At 35.4% G+C, this 21,404-nt stretch overlaps 1 protein-coding gene and 1 non-coding gene across 2 annotated transcripts; both read right to left on the minus strand.

The window, feature by feature from the left end:
• Positions 1-3,922: 3,922 nt before the first annotated feature.
• LOC124636998 (uncharacterized protein MG397 homolog) lies at positions 3,923-9,755 on the minus strand. The gene is made up of 2 exons (XM_047173298.1): positions 7,957-9,755; positions 3,923-4,334 (listed from the first exon to the last, which is right to left on the minus strand). Exons 1-2 carry the CDS (start codon positions 8,932-8,934, stop codon positions 4,332-4,334), a joined length of 981 nt encoding a protein of 326 aa, XP_047029254.1. The 5' UTR covers positions 8,935-9,755; the 3' UTR covers positions 3,923-4,331.
• A 1,956-nt stretch (positions 9,756-11,711) lies between these two features.
• Trnai-uau lies at positions 11,712-11,805 on the minus strand. Its single transcript has 2 exons — positions 11,768-11,805; positions 11,712-11,747 (listed from the first exon to the last, which is right to left on the minus strand). It is a non-coding gene; the product is annotated as a tRNA-Ile (tRNA).
• Positions 11,806-21,404: the final 9,599 nt, after the last annotated feature.

Here is a 21,404-nt window from a genome sequence, read left to right on the forward strand (position 1 = left end):
TGCAGCAGAGTACTATATTTATATGGAGCGACTACTTTAATGACCACTACAACCCAATCCCACTGGTAGCATCAACTTTCTTGGTAAGTATGCAATGTTTTTAGTTTGTCACTACATGTACAAAGATAAAAAAGAAAGGATGCATTATATCAAAATTAATCATCATTCGAAGAAGAAACTCACTATTGCTTCAAACCTGCAAGAGACCGCCTGCATTAGACAATGCACAAAAACCAATATCAAAAACATAAGCATACAATTGAAATTCAATCCAGACACACGTTCACAAAAACAACAAATCAGCCCAGTTATTGGAAACCAGTGGAGATGGAAAATTAGCGCAATTGTGCTGATGGCACCAGACAATGGCTGGTCAGGTTCGTTTGCGCGTTATTTAAGTCGCTGTGGATGGGGGCCTAATTTGTGCCGATTGTCGCCCATCCACTGGGTTGTTTGACTCACATGATGCGCATCGGACTCAATGTAAAACTTGATTAGAACGTTATACCGTTTGCACGGGGAAATCACTGTGTTGTGTCGAAGTTCGTAGAGGGTGTTTGGCGTGTGTCTTAATTAAGGACTGCTAAACAGAAATTTAGTTTGATGGGTTTAGAATGAAAGGTTTATGGTAATGTGTTTAGGATCTGCTTCGACTATTACCGGTTTAAAAACAATGTATAGTAGATCCTACAATGTATAGAGACCTACGTAAGGGCGAAATGTGAAAAAGTGCATATTGAAACGGTTTGACTACCAGACTTCCATATTATCATTATAAACTGAAATTAAAATCCAAGCACACAGCTCGCACTACACAAAACGGGATTCCCCACAATTCGTATGACATGACAGAATTAAAGGCACTAACTAGCCCACATAAGGCATATTCGCAGCAGGATCGTTACATGGGACTTGCAGAGAGCATCTTAATTTGAATAACAAAGGTGCCTGCATGCGGGTGAATAATTAACTGCGTACAAATTACGTGGCTTTTGACGGCACCTCGATTGTACTGGGAGCTGGGAGCTGGGAATACGCCTAATGTTAAGTCATTATTGAATATAATAATAGAGGCTTTATTGTATGCTTTGGGTTTCGGGAGAACATTTTGTGTGGACTGAAAGGATAATTTGTGGGAGAATCATGGACATCTGTGCTTATAGCTCTAGAGTTTGTATTCCTAAATGAAAATACATTACTCTAGTTATCTTAATATCGACTGTCATGATTTAAAAACCCTGGCAAACTACTTGAGCCACTGAGAAATATGGGAATAAAGAATCAAGAAAATTATTAACGACCCGGCAATCAAGCTCAATGCAGCATTTCCTAATGCCTGAAGCATGCACGAAAATACCATATTGGTAATAATACCCAGAATTTTGAAAGATATTTGATTTTGGAAGACAATAGGTATAGGTACTAGAAAGTAAAAAGCAACGAGAAAAGAAATTCTATACAAAATTTCTTAAACTTTTTTCTCGTACCGTCATCTACGAGGGAATTAAGGAAACACTCAAAACAGAAACGGATAAAGTACTAAAGGAACTCGTAAAATAATATTTTACGATCAATAAAAACTTATTATAGTTAAACAGAGATACTTGAACGAAAAACAGGTGTAAGAAATATATTCCGATCTTTGAATGTCTTCAAACTGTATGAATTTTGATTTCTTTGCCAGATAACATTCTTATTTTATTTAGTTAACCTAGTTTTTGTTTTGAAGGTTTTTAGGTTGTCTGGGATCGAAAAAGGCAATAGTGAGATGACACCTACGTAAGAATACAGAATAAGAAAATTGATAGCAAAACCTTATCTCAAAATATTTGTTGTCGAGTGGCTGAAAATAATAATAGCCTTTTGTGGCCTTTTGTAAATTATTTTAAGGGACAAAGTAACTTATTCAAATAGATAATTAAATTTTTTTATTTATTTATTTATTTAAGAAAGGAACACCAACAGCTTATGTGTACAAATTAGACCGAAGAGGCACTTCTGTATTTATCAAGGAGTTTTCGGTCAACGCTCGGTCTAAAACAAAATATTCAAAAGGTCCCTGTTCTCTTAGACTGAAACCTTACAAGAAATTATTTTGTAAAATCTTGCTTATTATCATAACAATAATAGAAATATGGGACGATTTTTTTTATTATTACAGTTTGACATATTAAATGAGTTTTTAGCAGCCTCTGAGATTTAGATCTTACAAGATCGTAGTTGTAGAACGTCGTGTTCAGTAATCAACACTTAGGTAATTTAGCTTGCCCATCAAGAGATGACCAGTCCCCGCTGACAGGCTGCATTGAGGAATGTATCGCATACATTAGTGCGATTCAACTGAACTGCATTCAAGGGAATCGCCGATACAATGCAGCGTCAAAGAGAGCTTTCAACCACCGTGGTATGGTTTAAATGGCGTATTCACAGGCTTCTATCTAAAATAGCTATTAATTGACAAATAATAGTGAATCATAATTAAAGATGACATTCCATCATTAAGAGTAACTGATACCTAGGTGCTTTTTAAATGGGTATAACTCAAGCATATTCGAGCACCTTATACAAGATCAAATCAGAAGCCATTTGATTGGTTAAAATCTAATCACTCAAGTACTGTCTTATGCAAGGAAGCTAAACTAATCACAACTATGACTAACAAGTTATATGGTTAATCGAGATGACTACCGTTCGGAACCCCATAAAACAAGGTATAAAGATGTTATGGGCTTTAAATTAAAATACCACCGAACGACTCGGTTTAATGGCTCCAAGCCGACATTATTTATCTGAAAACTTTCAATCTATGTTAAGTACTCTCCTTATTACTTCATCAGAATGAAATTAAACTGAGTTTTGGGCAGACTTTAAAGAGGCTAGTTAGAATATGTTTCAAGTGGTTTTATGAACCTTAGGTCACTGAACTTAGGGTCGTTAGAAGAAGGTCAGAGATGGAAAACATTTTAAAGATATTACTAGGCGCGTAGTTTTTTCATAAGCTTAAAATAGTATGGAATTTTAGTAACTTAAATTGTAACACTATTATTATCTGGCTTTGAAATTCTTACTTTCTTATTACAAAAAGTCCATTTATAGAGTCCCCTAGTTTTGAAAAAGCAATAACGAAATCAAAGTGAAGTTCTTAAGAAAATTCCTTACATCGATAAATACTGTAGTCTCAACGGGAATATATTCACATGATTACGAGTGTCGGCTACTGGGGTCGGTTGTACAGCTATAATCAGATTCCCCTGAGCTTCAAGCAAGTGTACAACTTCAAAACCCTCGTAATCCAAATAAAATGTAAATGAATTCAGAATCTTGGCGTCCGCTGAAACGGATCAATTTATCTTTCCTTTTAAAGGCTCAATCATAATTATACAGCATTGCAGGATCCATTCATCAAATTCTTATTCACAAAAGTCGATAAGTTAACGGTTTTCATTTTGTAAATTCAATTTCAGTACTGTGACACTCGGCTTAGTGATGTACGTGTGTGATATCGATATTTTACGCAGCACTATCTTTTTAACGGGTTGCGATCTGGTCGAAAAAAATAAAATAGTTCAAAATCAAAATCAAAATCAAAACTTATTTATTCAAACTTGGCTGCAAAACAGCACTTTTCGAACGTCAGAAAAAAATTACATAAGACAGTCCCCAAAACGCCCACCCTTCACCACTTCCTATGTGTTTTTGCTGGGAAGAAGAAGTGGCGCAACAAACTCCCCAGCAACACATGTCTGTCTGTAGGTTAAAAGAACCTTTCAACAAAGTACATTGAGTATATTGCAGTATGCAATACGCAATATTGTCATAAAATAAAATTACATTTAAAAATGATTTATACAATCCACCACATGCTAGCTAGCACTCACCCTACGTAACTTGTCTAACTCAAGCATTGAATAAATATGATGTGAAAAAAAAAAAATTGTATAGCCTCCAATATTTATAATAGTTTATGAGGGAGTGCCCACCTTCATGTGATATTCTATTGCAACCTTATGTCATGTACAACATACATAGGTAAGTAATGAATCTAGTAAATTGGACCGCTCAGCAAGAAAAAAAGAAGTATAAGAAAAGAGTTTACAAAATTATATAATACTACTTATAGTATAGTCAGTAAGACGACCTGGCACCACAAGCAGCACCCGTTCACGAGCATAACGCGAGGATCAGCCATCGCCCCCCTCGCACATCTTTGAGGGAGGGAGGCAACCCGACCGCCGACGCTACCGCAAGCAGTGCCGTCTAAGGGAGCATGACGTACTCACTGCTACACAACTCAATATCAGGATCAATTATCGCTAAGTAGTGGTCCTTATTTACTATAATCCAAAGGAAAAAAAATAATATAAATAGATGATTAAAATAAAATATAATAAATACAGTAAATGTATCCTGTCAATAATGTAAAACCAAGTAATGTCAATAATAAAAATATAAAATTGTAAAATTAGGATGTCATTCACAAAAAAAAGACAATTATAATATAGCTGTCTTGCGTTCAACATGGCGGCCAACTATTTTTGTCATTCAAATAATCGTTAATTGTATAATATGCCTTCTGAATAAGAATAGCCTTAATTTGTTCTTTGAATTTATTAAACGGCTGTTCTAATAAAGACAGAGGAAGTTTATTATAGAAACGAATACCTAGACCCAGAAATGAACCATGCACTTTATGAAGCCGGTGAAAGGGTACACACAGTTTATGCTTATTTCTTGTATTAATGCTATGGACTTCACTTTTTTTGGTATATAAATGTAAGTTCTGTCTAATATACAGTATATTGGCAAAGATGAATTGTGATGCCACAGTAAGAATACCAATTTCTTTAAACAGCTCTCTGAGGGAAGTTCTGGTACCTAATTGGTATATCGCACGTATAGCACGTTTTTGTAGAATAAATATATTCTCTATATCAGCGGCTTTGCCCCACAACAGAATACCGTAGGACATAACGCTGTGAAAATTACTGAAATACACCAATCGAGCTGTGTCGACGTCCGTGAACTGTCTGACTTTCCTAACGGCGTAGGCGGCAGAACTAAGCCTTCCCGCGAGGCTAGAAATATGTGAACCCCATTGAAGTTTTGTATCTACTGTTATACCCAGAAACACGGTAGATGCAACGGTTTGAAGAACCTCGTTGTTTAGGATAACATTAGGACCTAGGTTTTTTACATTAGGCAAAGTGAACTTAATGCATTTTGTTTTTTTAGCATTAAGTACTAAATTGTTTGTGGTAAACCAGTGCGTAACTAATGAGAGTGCACTGTTTACCTCTTCAAATTGCTCTCTATTTCTGTCAACTTTGAAAATGAGAGACGTATCATCTGCAAATAATACAACGTCGCAGATATTATTGAGGTGGTAAGGCAGATCATTGATGTATACTAAGAATAAGAATGGACCTAATATAGAGCCTTGCGGCACGCCTAGCTGAACTGGAAGGCCTGATGATTTAGAACCATTTACATCTACACATTGCAATCTATGTTGTAAATACGATTCTATTATGCTGAGAGCTCCGTTTTGGACTCCGTAAAACCGTAATTTGCGTAAAAGTGTATCATGATGGACGCAATCAAAAGCTTTGGAAAGGTCGCAAAAGACTCCAATAGCATTTTGAGAATTTTCCCATGCGTTATAAATATGTTTTAGAAGTGCAACACCAGCATCTGTGGTAGAACGACCTTTGGTAAAGCCATATTGTTCTGTATGAAGGAGGCTATTTAAATTGAAATATCGTAGTAACTGCTTGAGTATTAACTTTTCGAAAATTTTACTAAAGGCAGGCAAGATAGAAATAGGTCTAAAATTACTAATGTCTGACTTATTGCCTGATTTAAATAGAGGTATGACTTTACTGTGTTTCATGAGGTCAGGAAAAACACCAGTGTCAATGCACTTGTTGAATATGATAGCAAGGTAAGGAGCAATGACGTCGATTATATTACCTAATAGTTTGATGGAAATGTCCCAAAAATCACCCGTATTTTTTAATTTAAGAGTTTTAAAAACATTAATTACATCCATTGGAGTAACGTGCTCAAAACTAAACAAAGAATCACATTGAGGCACACTAGCACGCATAAGCTGTTCAGCGTCAGTTGAAGATGAATTTAAGGAGCGAGTCGTGGTTACAGGTATATCCGCAAAGAACTCATTAAAAGCTTTGGCTACATCAGCCGCATTACTAACAAGTTTGTCGTCCAGTTTAATCTCTAACTTGTTGTTCTGGTTCACTGACTTGCCAGTTTCATTATTTATAATTCTCCAGGTTGTTTTAATTTTATTTGAGGAGTTTTTAATAGAATCACTTAAAAATTTTGATTTTGCAAAATTACAGACCTTTTTAAATATTTTGGAATATTGTCTAACATAGTTTACAAAGTTATCGTCAAATTGACAAGTTTTCATACCGTATAACTCATATAGTCTCGCTCTACTTATATAAATACCTGGAGTGGCCCATTGGTTGAATTTGGCCGAGGTACCTTTAATATTTAAGGTTTTGGTCTTAAATGAAGAATTGAACTCATTCTGTATGACACCAAAGAGAGATGTATAATTGGTGTTAGGATCGTCATTAGCAAGAATAGAAGGTTCAAGATTTTTTGTAACATTACTTTTAAATCTAACACAACGACTAACTGAATAGGGTCTGCATTCTATTTTAAGTGGCTCAGTGTGAACTAACATGGGAAAACTAACTTTTTGTCCACAGTGGTCAGACGTAAGATGGTTGATGACTAAGTTGTTGGAGGCCTCAGTGTCACTAAATATGTTATCCAGACAGGTAGAAGTAGTGGCCGTAATTCTGGTTGGTTCAAAGAATATATTTACTAAGTTAAAAGACTTAAATAAGTTTAATAGTCTTATAGTTAAAGGTGAATCCTCCAAAATGTTAACATTAAAATCTCCACATATAATTTTACCTTTGGTGCTTGATTTTAATTTATTAAGTAAATCTTCAATGATTGATTCGAAATTGTTAAAGTCACCTAAGGGGGGCCGGTAAACGCAAACAATAATATAACGCTCAAGTTCCACGCAAGACAGCTCAATGGTGCGCTCGATAGAAAGACTATCTAAATCAGGGCGTTGTTTACATTTTAACATATTTGAAACCAAAACCAAAGATCCGCCTCGTATAGCATTCTTTCTTACAAACGCACTTTGCACAGTGAAATTACTATTATTAATAAATGAAACTTGATGTTCTTTTAACCAATGTTCAGTTAAACATAGAACATGAACATTATGGTTTTCCAAAAATAAACTTAATTCTAATTCTTTGCCAGACAAGCCCTGCATATTTTGATGTACAACATTCAATAAATGCGGCCCATCCTTTGTCGCGCCTAATAGTTTAAACTACTGGGCGAATCAATAATTATGTTAGTATTACTACTAACAATATCCGAAGATACATCAGACGTACCTGTGTCAGTTTGTATACTATATGCTAAAATATTAGCAATATGTCTCCTACACCTAGCTGGTAAATACATTGAGTACTCTGTCAATTTAAAATCAAAAATATACTCATTTATGTCAAAATAAAGAATGGCATTAACAAGTTGACAAGTCCTATTATAAAGGAACATGTTCAAATCAAATATGTGCCTACTTTGATCAACGGAAAAGTTATAAGAATATGGCAGAGCACATAATATGAATTTAATGTCATTTAAATTTATTATTAGATTTACATAATCTAATAACTCTTTTCTACTTACTGCCAAGCTATCACCATAAATTAATATAACAGTTGAACCTGGGATAAGCTTAGACAACTTAATGTTTTGAACTAAGTGACTAAAACTGGCACCAGGTACACAGTGATTTAAAACATATTGCTGCGAACACTGATTGAAAATACTACCAATGCCTTGACCAAACTTATCTGAAAAAATATATGTTATTTTACTATTACTCACACTCGTAACCTTGTCTGAACATTCTTCAAATTGAGTGGCCAGGGTTGTGACAGACTGGGGCTCCTGTGAGGGTGACACACACTGTGGCACTTGTGTGGGTGTTACACGGTGGGCCTCAGATGTTGGGAGGCATGAACAGTTACACGAGATGTTATTTGTAAGCAAGTCATACTTCTCTGCATTTTGTATGACTAAGTCTACCAGCTCACAGGCCTCCTGCAAACGCTTTGTTAGGTCCTGCTGTGAATCTTCATACTTTTGGAAAATGTCCCTAATGGTATTTTCTTTAATACAAAGTTCAGCTTGTAAACGTTGGATGTCACTATCATACCTTGTCCTACTAATGTCCAATTGATGTTCACAATTATTTAAATCTTTAATTAAATTAATGTTTTTTCTTCTTAATATGTTATTCGATTTAAAAACTGTGTACTTTCTTAAAGTTTTCTTAAGTCTTTTGACAACTTTATTAATTTTTAAATATTTTTTAATTTTGTTGTGTGTATTACTTGTAATTTTATTCTGTACTAAAGTCTCATTGGTCAAGTCAATTGTTATCATTGGCTGATTACAAGAACCGGACGCACTACCAACAAGCTCATCATACAGGCTGCAGGTGTTCGCAGACCGTTCACTGGACTTTGCAGACTCCAACTGTGTGATGGTGTTGTGGGCTCTGCTTAGCTCATGTTCCAGCTCAGAGATCCTTCTTAATGCCAGTTCATGTGTGTCGCTGCACTCTTGCATGTTTGACACAAGTTGATTTAGGTGTTGATTTTGGTCGAGTAAATCCATATGTTCTATATGTAATTCAGCCAACTGGTTCTTAAGTTCAGTGTTCTTGTCTACAATAACCTTAACTTCTACCTCGCTATCATCCCGTTCTTGTAGCAGCTGTTTACACAGGTTTTTGCTAGTTTCCAATTCTTTCAACGTAGCCCTCAACTTTTCCTCAAATGCAGCTCTACGGGTAACCATGATGAATAGCTAACCCTGAGGCACCCTGGAATGTGAGAAGAGACAGCTAAGTGAAGGAAGAAAAAGAAAAGAAAGTCAGAAGTAAAGTTTATAAACAAAGGATTGGAGAAATGTAATTAACATTAATACAGAGTTGAAGATTCTAAAGCTAATTAAAAGGAAAAGAGTATTCTGTATTGTTTGATCAAGTTTTAAGTACCTAAATTATGTACCTATTAGGTATAGCAACAAAACAACAGCAAAATTATTAATAAAAAGTTGTTGAGGGTATATTTTTTCCTAATGTATCATTTGAAAAGTGAAGTATTTTTAAAGTATTTCTTCACAAAATTTAATTTGTAATAAATTGTTGATAAGAAGTTAATGAAGGGTTCAAGATTTGAAATACGATCTTACAATGACCACACAAATCAGCTGATCTCGTTATGTAGGAGACATTTAAACTTTTAATTGATGGGGCATATTTAGACGCAGCTTGAAAAAGATGTGGTTATTTAACATGTAAGTAATATATGTACAGCGCATAGAAAAAAATTGTTAAATGAGGGGACTGGGTATCTAATAAATAGAGAATAAGCAAATACTCCCCGGGTTTTATGTTCGTCTCGAACACTTTCAAATCCGTCCGTTGGGATGACAGCCAGTTTCTTTCCGATGGATTTCTATCGTTGTCTCGCAACGAAATCACTCACAAACATTTGTCCATATATCTAATCACTTAATTTACTGATTCTAAGGTCATTTACAATAATTAACTCACTAAGACTATTTAATTTTAAAATAAAATCTAGGACACATATTTTTGACAACCGGCCACCAGTGTTGCCACCTATAATTGATCAGCTACATATTGTTCGGTGCAAACTAAAACGCGGAGAAGTTATAAAAAATGTACAATGCTGGCGGCGCAAGCTTAGCGTTTTGCTTTACAAAGGAGAAAATTATGAACATGTGCATGGAGTTTTATGTAGAACTGAAAGCCAAAGCCATAAACAGATCAGCTGAATAATCTCAGATTTTACAGTACATTTTCACAGTCCACTATTTGGTTTCAATACTGTTCATAATCCAAGTTAACCTCTGGACATTGAGGAAATTTTTAACACTGTTTTGCATCCATTATGAAAGCGGTTATGTCTGTGCTACCAGTTATTAATAAATTCAGACAAAGAGCCTTACTTATGACCTAAATAACCGGTACATTATAAAGAATATTCTAGCTACAATATAGTATCATAAACTAGTTAGTAATATTCGACAGGCTGGTTCGCAGCACTACCCGGCAATGCGGCATCGTTAATCAGAGTCTCCGTTGTTAATATCACAAATATTTATCTTTGGCCGACAACGTAAATGAAAATGTCCATTGGTTGCTCACCTGAGCGTTATTAATTATAGCGGAACGTCTAAAGTATCAACATTGTTGATTGTTTAATTTTATTTATAATTAATGGTTATAATTTTAGATTAGAGATTACGGTTTGTCGCGGCCGTAATCTTGGTTTAAAATACCTGAGTACCTATCAATGTTAAAAAGTATCTAATATAAATCAACTATCCATATTTTAACATTACGTCATTCAATGTGCTTATAAGGTGATGTTTCAGGACAAAAGTTTGCAACACTGTTTACCAACAACACACCAATGTGGGGGACATTGATGTCGCTGCCGATTGTGACAACCAGTCAAAGTAAAACTTAAGAACCAGATGACTTATATTTTTACACCTCCAGCCAGACACCTGAAAAAGAAACAATCAATTAAAACTATGCCTCTTTAGGTACGAATTTTGCTTGAACATGCCACGGTAAAGCCGTGGGGAACAACCAGTTACTAATGCGATTCTATTACCATAACACTATTAGTCACAATGTGTTTCAATTAACTGAAGCTACATGAACCTACTTCATCGTACTCGATACCTCATAATCAGATATCGATAGTCTGCCATTTATATCTCCGTATTAGCATTGTATTAACATAGGATAGCAAGTTAAGTGACACTATTCCGTAGTTCCTTGCTGCTTATAATGCAACTTAGATATCTTTGTTTGACTTTTTCAGTCCTTTGTGATACAACTTATCTCATTCGATCTCTAGAAATCTACGAACGAAACAAAACTAAGTAAAATTGGGACAAAAAGAATAGATGAAACAGATTAGGTTGTAACAAAGTAAATTAGCGTTTTTCAAAGGAATCTATGACTAATACTATTCTGCCAAATATAAAATGAAACGAAACATAACACGTAAGATTTTCACAATATAAAAGAAATCATTTGAATCCAAAATCCACCATTTCTTATGAAATTATTCTCTCAAAGTGGAACAATTACGCAAATTGTCAGTATCAAGGAGGTCAAACTCTAAACTCGATTGATATTCAAATAACAGAAAAAGAAAACCTGTATTTCACGGCCAAGTTTTACCGATAAATCATTGAAACAGTTATAATTTAAGTGAAATCTGATTATTGCGGAGAGTCTGAAAGAAACATCCGAGGTAAGGGCCATAGACTAAAACTGTGCTAAGGATTTAGAAGACAGGATACGCCTTTGATATTGGGGACTAAATTATTCGTAAAAAAATTGTGGGTGAAAAAATCGGATCAAATAACTCGCGATTTTAATTAGATTTCTCGCTTAAGACATTGAAAGTACCAGAGATCTGATAAAGAACTCTAGAATATTTAAGTCCAATACTATGCCTACATCTAAACTGCTTATACCATAACTAAAAATACCTTTACAGATGGACTATAAGTAAGAAAAAATATGCTCCAGGCGAGGCTCGAACTCGCAACCCCGGCATTCCTCACACGACATACTGCTTATAAGTACCGTGCGCTAACCAATTGCGCCACTGGAGCTGTGAGCTCGACAGCCGATTATCGTGTGTGTTTCATAGCTAGTCTTTGTTTAGTAATACCATCACGCCATTTCAATAACTCGTAATGTCTATCAACAAAATTGGTCGGAAAGTGCCTTCTTTGGTAGAAACAACTCGGAATTTCGATTCAAAATGATCGCCATGGAAATTGACTATTTTGAGGCATAGCAAATAAATTAAGGTTGAGGTCATGAACGGACAATCTTTTTATGAGCAAACATTTTCAACCTCCTTTTACAAAACTTAGGCATAATCACAGCAAACTTCTGTAAGATATTCGTGTAGCCTATCTGCATCTTAATCTTTGACACTCCCCAGAATTAAATTTGCAAATGGCTCCAAAGTTAACTGTGGAATTGTACTAGAAATTGATTAATGCCCTCGGCGAGATCAAACAATTATTGAATTGAATTATAACAGATATTACGAGTACTTTCCTGATGTTTTTCATCGGCTTCGGCACAAACTTGTTCACAAATTGTGGATGCGGGTGACATTTGTCTTTATTTGCAAGACAGCTGACGTTGATTGAGACTGGCGAAGTGATAAATATGTAATTCGAACTTTATACTTCAGTAACTGGCGTTAAAATATTATAGGTCATCTGAATCTTTTAAAAGTGCTTTTCTTTAATGGTAGAAACATAAACATTACACGAGAGAGATTTGTTTACTCTGTCTAGTGTCATTGATATGCCGAATATAAAAGCAGCCAATAAAACCATCCACTACTAATAAACACTTCCTACTATTACTCTCCTTGACGCAACCCAGTAGTAACACTACAACTCAATAAACAAAATACTATGTACCTATTTGTTTCTCTCGATTTAGATCACTATAAAACATCACAAGCATCCCCAACTGCTACACGTAATCACTTAACAAACAGTACCATTACAATAATATACACAAACAAACTTACACGTTGTACATGTCAACCTATATTTCTCTTATATCTCGCAAAAGCCTTGACAGGAGTCGGCGAGAACTCAGATGCTACACAAAATCAAATAAAACGAACAACTTTGTAAACGTATCTCAGAAACCAGATCAAAGTAATCACTATGTAAATATACTGAAAGCTGTACACGTGGAAATATTTAGGCAGTATTTTTGTCAAATATATTCTGTGATGGATTAGGTTTTGTCATTCGCCTCTATTCTGAGCTACATAAAATAGTGTCACCAATATTTTTGATGAAATTGAAAGGGCTAGATAAGGCTGTGTGTAGGTCATAGTTTATCAGGTTTACCTACATTTATTTTATGTGGTGTTCCTAGAAATATAAAAATAGGATTCTGCATGAAAGTGAGTTACGATAGCGAATCAAAATCAAAATTTATTCATTGGTACGATTACACGATCGCAAGTTTCATTTACTTTGACGAATTAAATAAGTTTAGTTCCAAAAGTTTCTCCCAAGACCTTGTAAAAAAATATCTTAATTAATTACCAAATCTTTATAGCCATTTAGTCTTTAATAAATGAACCCCCAAACCTATAACTATACTGCACTATCTACTTACAAATAGTAGGAAGTACACATTACAATGGCGTCTGCCTTTACTCCGACGCTCATTACAGTCAAAGAGAAATAGGTTATTGTGTCGCGAGCAGTGTCTTGCACTGTTACATTACTCGCGTTTTTGTGGCTTTGATTCGCGATGGTAAACAGGGATAAAAAATCACACACGAAGTACCTAACGTGTCGCTGTCTGATGGTAGCCAAATGTACCCAAACCCTGATTAGCATACATCAATTATCCTCAACCGGTAATTATAAAAGTTATTAAGATTTTGAAATGTCCAGCTGCGGTCCTTAATTAGTCGAAAAAGATGACGTAGATTAAAATACGAAAATGTTCGTTTATGCAGGCAAGAAAATCAATGGATTGTGAAATGCTTTCCATTCGTCACAAAGATAACATCTCACATAAATCACAAGTTTTTCGATCGGCGACACGACGTGCCTACATCAATCGTTACCTACACTAAAAATAATCCCGTTGTCCTAACCTTTAGCGCTGATCCTATTGGACATAAATCAAATCGCTCGGATTTCCAACGGTCCTGTAATCCGAACAAAATGGCCGACATCACGTCACGGCGTGTGACTCGCCTCAAACAGAAGACAATCAAATGCTACGTGACTACCTTACTAAAAAACAACTTAATTTTTACTTTACGATGACGACTGAATTTTTCAGAATCCATTAGGACCATTTGCGATTCAAAATGTGTATCGGCGAAATCCCTTCAGTAAATGACTGTTGCTTATTTTATCAATTATCTTTGTTTTTTTTCTCGATTCGAAACGATTTGAATATCGTCTTACCTTTAAACAAAGGCTGAATCTACTTCAGACGTTTTAAATAACGATTTTGGACAGCGCTTTCGTAATTCTATCTGACTTTCAAATAAATATCTACATAGTTGGCTTCTTTTGATCTGTTCAAAAGAACTTGATATTATAATCGCCGCATAATGTAATTGGTATTTATGGAAATATAAGATCTTGTTTCAATTAGATTTGTCGCCGTGTTTTGCTTTGAAGATGGCAAATTTTATAAAATTTAATTTGCAAGCTACGTCTTGACCTTTTTCTTTACGTTTTGCTTTTAAATATTTATTAAATGTATCCCTACTTGAAGCAATGTTCTACTCAGTTATAAATATCGATGTACTGTATTACAGGAGGTTCTAACAGTTGGGCTAAGACAGGCGCTATGCGGTCGCGTCCCTACACTTAATATCTAGCGCGTGGCTCGCATAGCTCACACCGTACGCGGGACACGAACATGGATGCATTTTATATTGTATCTATTAAAATTATATTATGTTCCAAGTTAAGTTTAAAGTTCCTAACTTTGGTGTAGGTATAGTGTAAGTATGTATTACGAAATTGATGTTGCCGATTTGGGGTGTAAAATGGTCATAGCAATATATATTACTTTTGATACAGGTGCGTCAAGCAGTGTGTATGCGTAGATATTATGTATTTTATATACGCGAGTATATGTATGTATTTTCTTTCTCTCGGAATGCAGATGTAGATGCTAGTTGAGCATGTACGCACCTACAAGTACACAAACAGTGAAACACTTTGTAACCTATCCTTATGATCTAATCTACAAAGATACTAAGTCACTTACTGCCATAATATCGAGATTCGACTGGCAAAGACGTACTTAGCTCAAATAGCTTTAATACCTTACTAAGTTACAGTTTAATTAGCAGCCAGCTCGTTAATCAATTCTAATATTGTAATATTGGACCTTTGGAGAATCGATTAAGGACCCGTTTACCTTAATCAAAATTGTGAATTGTGTTTTAATACGATCGTAGGTATATGTCTGATAATAATGTATTATAGTTGGCATTGCTCTCAAGGATAATGAAGATAACTTTAAGTGAAAGGTTTTCTGGAATCGTTTCAGTTATACTGGAAATACCTGACAATCCATTCATCATCTTCATCATCATCATCACCTCAGCCATAGGACGTCCACTGCTGAACATAGGCCTCCCCCTTAGATCTCCACAGATACCTGTTGGAAGCGACCTGCATCCAGCGTCTTCCGGCGACCTTTATAAGGTCGTCTGTCCACCTCGTTGGTCGACGTCCTACGCTGCGCTTGCTAGTCCGTGGTCTCCACTCCAGCACTTTTCGGCCCCATCTGCCATCTGCTCTGCGAGCAATATGGCCTGCCCATTGCCACTTCAACTTGCTAATCCAGTGGGCTATATCGGTGACTTTGGTTCGTCTACGGATCTCCTCGTTTCGGATTCGATCACGTAGAGAAACACCGAGCATAGCCCTCTCCATAGCTCGTTGAGCGACTTTGAGCTTTGAGATGAGGCCGATAGTGAGAGACCACGTTTCGGTGCCGTAAGTCATCACTGGTAACACACATTGGTTGAAGACTTTCGTCTTGAGGCACTGAGGTATGTCGGACGAAAAGACATTGCGTAGTTTCCCGAACTGAACGAACTAATTGGACTACTTGACCTAGGTAGATATATGAGTCAACAACTTCGAGTACCGAGCTTCCAACAGAGACTGGGGTAGGCTGAACATGGACATTTGACATAATTTTCGACTATCCATTAGCCCTTTTTAATGTAAGTTTACATGTACAAAGGTTCGGCATTTAATAATTCAATTTTATCATAGTTAGCTGAAAATGGGCAGAAAGCCTGTAGCTAAAGTTACAATTAGACACTATTGACGTGAGCAGAAGGTTGGCAAACTTACTTACCTACCTTTGATATTTATTGTAAATATGTATTGTAAATATCTATGTAAATAAGACAAATTAAAATAACTTACTTACACACAAAGGATATTCACAGCAAGAAATACATTCCAACACAGTATGTAAAATGCAATACAATAAAACAAATATAGCTCATATTAAACAGGGCAAGTTTCAGGTGTAGTAGTGTAGGGTCTGGGGCCCTAACGTGGGGACCAGTCAGACAAGTGAAGGACCCCGCTTAAGAGCTCATTCCGCGAAATTAAGCGGGAGTACGTCTAAGTCGCGTGGCTTAAGGTCTCATATGTGGATTAAGGGGTAAGGAGGAGCGATTCTGTGATTGTAACTAAGTAATAAGGTTGTTTGTAATGTACATTAAGTTAATGTCAAATTCGGCATAATACATTAAGCTTGAAGAAAACGAGGTAACAGTTAAAACAGGCAAGTATCAGGACCGTAATGTCCCTTCATATTATTTTTAGTCTATAGATACCTACAATGTGAGAATCACGAAATTGAGATATTCGTAACTAAGAATCAGCGCCACGTGTCAATCGATCATAAGGTTAAGCAACGCTTGGCGTGTTCGGTCCGTAGATGAGTGACTATTTTGAAAGTTAGACTTGGAAGCCGACACCAACATCACTGGGAAAAGGCTAGGCAGGTTGGAAGAGGATCGGGTAATTATTTCGATGTTGCTTATGGTATATCTTTTCGCTTCAGCGCGTGATGGACACCACATATGAAGGCAACAGGACAGAAGCCTTAAATCGCGTTAGTGTCGAGCCAGTGTTTATAATGCCGACCCCGCGACCCGCACCGCCTCTTCCCGGAATAATCGAGAATAATCAGGATTGAACCGGATTTGGCCAGTTACGTCTAGTTAGGAGTGGAACAAAAACGTTAGAATGAGCTAGTAATATTATGTTAAGCTAATTATTGTATAGTTAATTACTACTGCAATGATTTGCTACCTTACTACTTATTATACGATTTGACAAAGTCCTATTTTTCATTACAGTTCATATTTTCTTCAATTTATTACAATGTAATTTTCATTCTCAGTTCTATCACCTTTATTATCATCAGCTAATAAAGCCTAACATTTTGTGAAAATTTATTGTATCTAGCTATCGGCTTTGTCCTTTAATTTACTCATTGTATTTTGTTTAGCCTTGCCGTAAGCTTTCTCATTTCTTAAGCGCTCTTTAAATATTAGATAGCGCGCCGTGACTTTAATTTTTTTTAGTCTGTTACTTGATCCCCTAGAAATTGCTTTGAAATTTTAAAATAAAAAAGCGAGTTGACATGTTTATGCTCAGAATAATAATAGGTTTTAAAGCCGCGATATTTTTTAAAGATGTTTAAAGCTTGGCAGCAGTTTGTGGCTAAATCTTTAGCATAGTTAAGTTTTATGCTTATGCTTATTACTCGCAGGAATAGATTAGACCTTAGATCTAGATAAGGCATTATCACACCAATTTATATAATTAACTTTCTAGTTTTATGCTAAACAGTTTACCTCAACTAGACAATAATAGGACCGCTCAAAATGTACAGATCTCAAAAAAAGTCTGATCGAGTTTTTTTACCAAATAACTGTAGTGATTAATGAATGGCGAGTGGCGCCGGGTCGCGGTCGTAGCTAATTAAATCGCTTCCAGTATTACCGGCTCATTGATATTGATTGTGGATCATTGTAATAAATATGGCGACACATTTTACGCGTACACAAAGGTTTTTGATGGCGCGGTGGGATTTGAAAATTTACTGTATTTATAAATTAATTGATAGGTAAGCCGCTTTGTGGTTTTATGTGACTATCGCAGGTATTAATCTGCTCAACAGATTGATTGAATAGACAGTTGTTGAAATATAGTTTTTGTGTGTGTTCGGGATTTTAGGTCACATTTTAATACAGGTGTTATCACAACATTTTCATCACCATCTGATGGATGCAGTATAATTATGAAATTCGTAAACTTACTGAAAAAATACAAAACATTTGAGTATGTATTTATGATTACGAAATGTATTAATTCTGAATATGCTGCTCAAACTATTCAGTAATTATCGATATTATAACAAATACAACACATAACAGTAGTTCCAAATTATAAACCAATTTCCACAACAAACCTCGCATACAATAAATCTGAATACGGTTCAATTAATGCATTTTCAACTCAAATAAACATATTTTTAGAGTCTATATTTGCGGACAGGTGCATCCGCTTGAGCGGCCTGTCAGCAAAATGAATGAACTGCCTCATATTTGTGTAATTACACTAAATATCGTTGCATTGCCAGCTAAATTAATTGTAATCACTACATCATTAAAATTGTAACAGTTATAATGATGAGCATTGAATCTATGTGTATTTAAGCTCGTTTCATGAGTTTAATTTATGAGGGCTTCTAATTATTAACTAACAATAAAATAGTAAATATATACAATAGTACACATTAAATACAAACTTTTTGTTTCGATATTCACAATATCTAATTTCCTATTTAAATTAAGTTTTTTTTTTTTTTAATAAGTTATAGATGGACGTTTCGTTATTTTTAAAAACTTGGTCTTTTAAATCGGAAATTGGAATCTGAAACTCTGGTCCTTCATTCCGTTGTCTAACATCTAAAACAAATCCGCGAAACAAAATGAATTTGTCCAATAAACTAACACAAACAGCCGATAGAGAAAGTATGGAACTTATGAAATTATACAAGGTGTTGATTTGCATTTGTGCCATAGTTCAGGAGGAGGACATACAATACGTAAATAATCGATTGGAATTACAGTAAATGGGAAATAACTAATATGCACTGCTTTTTTTGTCATTGTAATGTCGTGGTATTTTCGAAGTAATCCAATTTTATGAATGAAATTTATGAGTGATCGTTGCGTATGCTTTGTGTTTGCGTTTGTGTGAGGGTGCAGCACGGTTTTAACGCCAGTAACATACGCGACAAGTTTAAATAAGGCTAGATGACATTTACGGAATTCCGAAAAAAAATTAAAGAAAAAAAATTACGTACCAATTTTTTTATTGATTTGGGTCGAGAATCATTAGCATAATTACCTACTTGAATATGGCACGGATGCAAATCAACAGCTTGTATTATTGTCAGTACACAAGGCCGGAATACTAATTCATGGGAAGATGGCCGCGAGCCGCTTGCGATCACGTTGCTCACTCGTGATTGTAAATCAAGTTAAAATAAATAAATAAATCTCATTTTTTATGCTGATCAGAGAATAGATAGAAATCTGAGTCCCTTGATATTAACGCCTAGAGTTTGTTATTTAATATGCTGACACGATTTCCTATTCTCCTTCCTTCCGTCCTTAGTTTTCTGTAACTAAATAGTTGTTTATAGTAAACTAACACGATTTTCTTTCTTCTACATTGATTTTCATTTGTCGAATGTTATTATTATTTTTTTAATGTTAGGATAAGACGTGGATCTATGGATCAAGATCTCATACATACATACATACATCTCGATTAACCAAGTGACTACTTCCAGGATATCAACCCAATGAACTGTCAACAAAATCAGAAAGTCAAAACATAAAGTGCATAAAACAAATGCTAGCGAACAGCCATTCATAATATTCAAGGAAACAGCGGGCGCAGTGAAATGGGTGCAACGTGAAATCTAAGTCATGTGTGAGTTAGGCTATAGATCGCTGGAGTTGGACGATAAAGTTGGTGTCAGGGCGCACTGTGCAGTTACCGCGGTGTGCTACGTATGTCTAGCTAACATTTCAACTGAAATTGAACGATATATATACGAGGAAGTAACTAGCTTTTGCCCCTGGTTATGACTGTGTTTGCTGATTTTTAACCCATATCGTAACATCATAAAGAATGTTCTTAAATTATAAAGATGTTTGATGAATAATCAAAACTTCAATCTTCTTGCAATTTTCACACGATAGAAACGTCATTCTTGAATAAACTCCATCACTACATGACTACAGTTCACCCCACACTAACACACAAATAAAAACAACAAACACACTAGTTCGAAGGACACGAACAAAATATTAAGTGGGAAATTCTCAAAGAAAAATACATCAACAACTGCGGTGCCATTACAACTTGGTACTTTAAGTGGCACAAACTTATCCCTTTGTCTCTTGTCCCCGTTTTCATGGAGGCTAATTTATTCAATTTTATGTATATTTTGTTTACTCAAATCTCGAATCAGTTAGGACGTGTCACTTACACTTTGTGCTAATGGAGTAAATGGGTTGATAGTAACTAAATATTTTGTGGCAAAAATTAAAAAAAAATAGAAATTTATTAAGGTAATGGAAAAATACCAAAAAGAAATGTTTATTCAGGTGTTACTGCTTCAATATGCCTGTATTTGGCTACAAAAGCTACGCTCTAATTCCAAAAGTCTAACAACTTGAACAAAGCAATAAAACCTACAGCCTAGGTCTAAGAATTGGTTTACTCATAAAGATGTGTAATTGGTTCATTATGGGAAGAGGCTCAACTGCTTACTGCAGATTACATGCCCACACGAACCAATTATGCGAATTAAATTATGTTTTGCAGACAGAAATGTGGGCAGCCCTCGGGTTTGTTAACAGTCTGTCGAGTTCTATAGAATGCGATTTTTAAGGTCTAATTGCATTTGTGTGCAGAAAGTTTATTGTATTTATTAAATCACGTGGCAGATTATAAAAGAGCACGTCACAAGTTGTCTCTAAATAGAATTTTCCCACGAGTTGATCGCGACAATACCGACGCGGGAATGAGCAGAGGCCGAGGCACCGCAAAAAAGTTAAATTAATCGAGCGCTCCCCTCTTTATAAAGTTTTAATCAAAATTGGATTTTTGTTCGTGCTACGAAACATAGCGAGGTGTCAAATGGGTTCCCGTTTGGATGGCTACGAGATTTTTCGAAAAAAATACAAGCAAAGTATTTGTTGTTGTTGTTAAGGAAGTAATACTTGTTTTGTGAATTGCTTTCTGGAAATAATTCGGCTAATTGGCTTGTTGCAAATATTGTAAAGTGTGCGCTTACACAGAATACAAGGAACTAACTAAGCGTTTTCATTGTTAACTACAATAATTACAAACAATCGTTTTGTTACTAGATAATTCTAGTTGTTCTGGAGAGTTTAAACGAAACTATTCATTGTGTTCAATAAAGAATAAATCCTAAACAATGCTTCGTTACTGTTAATATCATAATTTTTATACTTATAAAATAATAATATCGCAATACATTCCCAAAACAAAAGCATTACAGCATTTACGCGGACTGCATCGCAATTTGCAACAATTTGCGTCGTGTC

The sequence above is a fragment of the Helicoverpa zea genome, chromosome 15 (genome assembly GCF_022581195.2).
Source record: "Helicoverpa zea isolate HzStark_Cry1AcR chromosome 15, ilHelZeax1.1, whole genome shotgun sequence".
NCBI lineage: Eukaryota > Metazoa > Arthropoda > Insecta > Lepidoptera > Noctuidae > Helicoverpa > Helicoverpa zea.

What these genes read in the sequence shown, in the direction of transcription:
- LOC124636998 (XM_047173298.1), bottom strand. Translation starts at nt 8,934, where the DNA reads ATGGTTACCCGTAGAGCTGCATTTGAGGAAAAGTTGAGGGCTACGTTG.